Consider the following 5,377-nt stretch of genomic DNA (forward strand, 5'->3'; position numbering starts at 1 on the left):
CTCTTCTAAAAAAAAAATCTTCGGGAAAAAATAAGAAAGTACAGAAGTTAATATTTAGACATTCGCACTATTAAGTAATAGAGCTATAAACTCTCGAATACGGCACTTTCATTTTACTTAACAATAGATAACACAACAGCGACAGTGAAAGAGGCCAAACAAAAGCGATCACCAAAATTGCTGTGACGGTACAATTACCCAGCTAGGAAATTTATTCAATATGCTTTACCATTGCATTGACACAGCAGGGGAAAAAAAATAAAGCCCAAACATTCAAAGAATAATACAACAAGGCAGGAGGTATTTGGAAAAAAAAAAGAAGATTTATTTTGAAATACACTTTTAGGAGATACTTTGCCTCGCCGATTTGTTATCGATGTGCATCTGACACGACGATATGGAACAAACAAACGAAGAAAAACCACGTTCTGTACAGAGCTCTAAAATGAGCCGCGAGTATCTACAACACGAGCTTTACGCCTGGGTGTGGGTTGGAGAGGGGCCCGATCCTGCAGTCCGCACTCTCTAAACGAGTTTCGCAGACGCGTGGTGGGAAAGCTTGGCCCCGAGTCTGCGCGTGTGGCTCCGCGTTTGTGTGCGTGCGCGTCTGTGAGCTCCTACAGCACAGTCCTTAAGTAAAATGGGCAAGTTGGAGCTGCCGGAGCGGGCGCGGGTCCCTGGCTGCTCTAGAAGTCCTGCCGCGGGGTGTGAGTTAGACTGTGCCGCCGTAGATCACAGTTTCGCCTGAACACTTTGCCGCACTGCTCACAGTTGTAGGGCTTGATGTCTGTATGGGTAAGAAGGTGAGTTTTCAGATTACTTCTTTGATTAAAGGTTCTTCCACATGTGGGGCATTTGTGTGGAGATTCCTGTTCAGATTTGAAGCAAGCAAAGGATTAATCCTTCACAAACTACGTGGTTTAACGTATCACTGCACTTTTTTTCTTATCGCAACGCACAACTTGAAATATCGGGGTTAGACACGAACGACAGCAGCCCCGGGCGGACAGGAGAATGCCTACCTCTCCCTGTCCTTCCCCAAAAGGGTTATTTTAACAGTTCTAGATCCGTGGCATTTCACGCTCCTGGGGCTCAGGGAAAGCGGCAGCCGCGCCGTCCTCCCGCTCCGCGGCTCCCCGGCGGCGGCGGTCCCAGGCGGCGGGCAAGCCGCTCCGCACCGCTCCGCATCGCGCCGGGCCGCCGGGCTTCCCCGCCGCCCTGCGCCTGATGTCGCCGAGGCAGGGCTGGAGCCCGCAACGAAAAAAGCCTCGAAAGGGCGGCGTGGACAAAACCAAACCCGGGTCTCGCTTCCAACCGCAAACCGCGACCCCGACGGCTTTAAGCCCATCTGTCGCGGACGCCGTTTTTACGCGGGTCTTCCGCGGCCGCAACCGCTGCCCGCCTCCCTCTCCCTGGAAAGCACGGCGCCGTCAAGTGCCGGAACCCAATCGCTCCCCTCCACACCGGAGCCCCGTCCCCCCGGGCAGCCACCGCCCCCGCCCCGCGGCGAGCCGGGCCGGGCCGGGTCCGCGCCGGCGGCAGACGCGCAGAGGAGGCCGGGGAGCGCCGGGCTCACCTGCATGTGTAGGGTTTTGTGGACCGCCAGGGTCCTGGACTGGCAGAAGCCCTTCCCGCACTCCTGGCACTTGAAGGGTTTCTCTTTGGAATGGATGTACCTGGAAGGCAACCCGAGGGGTGAGTGGCGCTGCCCCGTCCCCCGGGCCCCGCTCCCCCAAATCCGGCTCCCCCCCGCCCCCCCCCCCCCCGAATGCACCCACCCTGCTCCTCCTCCCCCTCCTCCCCGAACAATTCCGTTTATGGTTAAACTCCTCTATCGGTTCAAAACTTTTGCAATAATTTGTATCAAGGCGTGATTGCCCTCTCTGGTGACAGATCGGGACAGCATCTGCTTCGCCGGCGGGACCCGAAGGCAGCGCGGATCCTCCGCACGGCGGCCGCGGGCGCCGCTTGGCACCGACCGCGGGGTGCGGAGGTGGAGGGGGGCTACCTGGGGAGCTCCCACCTGCGCCCCGTCCTCTTCCCCGCACCTCCGGGGCCGCGCTTCAGAAGCCCCAGCCCCAGGGCTTCACCCCAAGCCCCCATCGCGAGTTCCGTCTCACACGGAGCGCAGTTTTGGTTGTTCCGCGAAGTCGGAACCGAGGGTTCTCCTGCTACCTCCTGGCTCAGCCCAGAGCTCCCGGGAGAGGCTCAGCCTCACCACCACGACCCCCCCCCCCCCCCGCCTTCCCCCACCCCCACCCCCCCGAGCGGCTCCCTTCACCCGGGTCCCCACGGCCCGGCCCCGTTGGCGGTAGGTCCCTCACCGGTGGTCCCGCAGGTGGTCCTGCCTCCGGAAAGCCTTGTGGCAGATGTCGCAGGTGTAGGGCCGCTCGTCCGTGTGGGTCCGCTCGTGGATGAGGAGGTTGTAGGACTTGGTGAAGTGCCTGCCGCAGAACTTGCAGATGAACTCCTTTTTCGTCTTGGAGGGCAGGCGGCCGCGGGAGGGCTTTCTGTCCGGGGACAGCTTGCTGATGCCCGACAGGGGCGACGCCAGTCCGGGGCTCAGCTTGGCGAGCTCCCCCACCTTGGGGGGGTCCTCCTGCGTGGCGGCCACGGCCAGGTTGGCAAAGTCAAAGCGGGGCCTGTCCTTGTGCAAGGCTGGGAGGACGTGGGCGATGGCCCCTTGCTTGGGGTGGAAGAGGTGCGTGGCGAAGGGGAGCGCAGGGAAAGGGAAGCGGGAATCCACCAAGCCCTGGGCGGCCGCCATCTCCGTGATGGTGGAGCGGGTGATTTCATGCACATTGGGGTAGCCCAATGTCCAGTGGTTCATGTGCATGGTTTGTACGGCACTGAGTCCATACAGACCTTGCAACTGGTCCACAGCTGCGGGAAAGGTGTTCACAGCCTGGAGGAAGGAGTAGTTGGTGAGTTGGAGGGACGGGTGCAGTGGGATGGGGGCTGGCAAAGCCTTGCTTCCCATCTTCCCGGGGCGGGCGCAGGCCGGCGGTGCAGCTGGTGCCTCTGCTGGGCTTTCGAGACGGGGAGAAAATCCTAGGAAGAAAGAGGGAGAAAGGAAGGGAGAGAATTTTACTGAGGGCAGCGTGTTCCCCTTTGGCAGAGGCGAGCGCAGTGGCGGAGCCAGAGAGGGCCAGGCACAGCTCCGGCGCGCTGCCTAGCTGTGGCCCCCGCGCCCCGGTTCCTGTCCTCTGCCGGGGCCGGCGACTGCCACGAACCCATCGGCGCGATCGCTTCGATCGGAGAAGCTACGCCGTAAAACAAAAAAAAACATTGTAAAAATTAAAAAATATCACTCCCCAAAACACCCACCTCAAGTTAAAAGAAAAAGGAGAAGCCAAGTCCCGAGCTGCCCGGAGGTTCCGCAGATTCGAATTAAACGAATCGTGGAAAAACACACCCGGAACGGAGCCGTGGCCGCGGCCGCTCCGCTCCTCGCCGTACCCCCGCAGCGCCCAGCCCGCGCAGCGTCCACCGCGGGGACCCTCGGTGCCCCCCGCTTCCCTCCTGCCCCCCGTGCCGGCCTGGCCCCCGGCGTCGCTCCCACCCTCAGCTCGGTCTCCCGAGGGCGCGGAGGCCCCGACCCCTCTGGCTGGGGCCTCCCCGGGAACGATCACGATGCTCACGGAGAGCCGAGGCAGGCCTGGGGGGCGGCGGGGGTGGTGGGGTGGGATAGACCCCGCGTTTATCCCAGTTCGGGTGCTTATTTTTCTTCCTTCAACAACAACTCATTTATCAAGATAACCGAGGGAGAGAAAAGGAGCTCCTGCCCCGCACGCACACCTCCTACCCAGCCCCCCCGCGCCGCAGGTCCTAAATAAATCCACTTTGCGCTGAGATCCCTTCCAGATGGCCGGGGCCGCCCCACGCAGCCCGCCCGGGCACGAGCGATGCCGTCGGCGGCGAAGAAAGCGGCCGGCCCGAAGCTTCCCCGGCCCGCCAATGGCGGCCCGGCCCGGCGCTGCCCCGCAGCCGGCTCCTTCCATCCCGGAGGGCCGGGAAGGGCGAGCGCAGCCCCAGCGGGACGGAGTCGTCTGGTCGAGCCATCCGCCGGCCGAGAGCTCCGCTGGAGCGGCGGGGCCGTGAACTAATGAGCGATGCGTGACTGTCAGAGGGTTTCACTCAATCCACTCAACCGAAACCGCCAGGCCCGCTCCTCCCGCCGCCCAGGGGGACCCCTCGGCGCTCCTGGGGAGACGCTCCCCTTCTGCGGGGTAGGGGGGCATCAGCACGGGGGGAGCGAGCCCCTGCCCTCTCTTTTTGCTTCTTCTGGGGGTTCGCTTCCAGCAGCCAAGCGGCTGCCACGACCCAGAAAAGCGGCGCCTCTTCCCCAGCGGAGCGAAAGCAAGCGCCAGGGTCTCTCCGGGCCTGTAAACAAGTGGTAGGGCCGAGGGTGCTCCAGCACCTCCTGGGATTGGGGTGGAGGAACTAGTAAAGGCGTAGATTCCAAAATTTAAAAAAAGAGACATCCTTTACCGGAAAAAATAAAATAAAACCCCAAAACAAACCTCCCCCAAAGCAGCAATAAAACTAAAGGAAACCCTCCGAGCGCAGAGCCCGCGCTCCGGGAGCGGCGTCCCTGCCCCTCCGGGCCGCTGCCGCCCCACAGCCCTCACCGTGGCCGCACGGCTCGGGCCGCTACGCTGCCACCGTGCAGCCTTCGGCTGGAAAGCAAAATTTCGATGTTTTTTCCCTAAAATACCTTTCCTCCCTGTTTGTGGCATGGCACCGAGTTGGTCCTCCGGGGAAAAAACGCGGCAATGTGGTGGGGTGTGAATGCAGCGCTGCCCACCCCTGTTTTCGTTTTCCCTGAATCCTGGATCTCCCGGATTTCCTCCGCTGCAGCCCAGCTTTTCTCGTTTGTGATTATATCGAGACCACGGACAGTGTTATCGATACGACCTCTTATATATGGCCACCTTTTATGTTCTTTTTTTGGATTTTTTTTTTTTAATGGGGGGGATAGTTATATATAGAGACTTATTTTTAAAGATGTGAGTTCTTATTCGTTTCCCGCCTGGAACCGACACTGCGGCAATAAAATCTCTTTCCGCGGGTTGCTGCGGCGGGTCCTGACTCCATCCCGGCTCACTGCGGCCGGATTTCGGAGCCCCCGGCTGTGAGCAGTGACCGAGGTAGGTACGGGATTTCTGCGGGGCAGAGCTTGGGCTGTTACAGCCGCGTTTTGCGCCTATGCGTGGGGGTGTCATTGCAGGGAGCTCATTTTCGTGTCAAAGAGCCAACTCCTAAAAATCATTCCGAACGAGAAAACCGTATTTTAACGCAGAAATTTGTAAAACTACACTGTTGCCTGAACGCTTTTGTGGTTCTCGGAGGTAACTTTATTATAAGCAATCAAAAA

At 60.0% G+C, this 5,377-nt stretch overlaps 1 protein-coding gene across 2 annotated transcripts; it reads right to left on the reverse strand.

The window, feature by feature from the left end:
* Nucleotides 1-351: 351 nt before the first annotated feature.
* On the reverse strand, nucleotides 352-2,980 carry OSR2 (odd-skipped related transciption factor 2; the record flags this gene model as incomplete). 2 transcript variants are annotated; one of them, XM_084279980.1, is made up of 3 exons in its annotated part: nucleotides 352-787; nucleotides 1,577-1,676; nucleotides 2,325-2,980. In XM_084279980.1, 3 exons carry the CDS (start codon nucleotides 2,978-2,980, stop codon nucleotides 713-715), a joined length of 831 nt encoding a protein of 276 aa, XP_084136106.1. In that variant the 3' UTR covers nucleotides 352-712. The 2 variants fall into 2 exon arrangements, with proteins under 2 accessions (XP_084136106.1, XP_084136105.1); XM_084279979.1 differs by having other exon boundaries at nucleotides 352-869.
* Nucleotides 2,981-5,377: the final 2,397 nt, after the last annotated feature.

This window comes from Gallinula chloropus (assembly GCF_964237585.1).
Source record: "Gallinula chloropus genome assembly, chromosome: 2".
In the NCBI taxonomy this organism is placed as follows: domain Eukaryota; kingdom Metazoa; phylum Chordata; class Aves; order Gruiformes; family Rallidae; genus Gallinula; species Gallinula chloropus.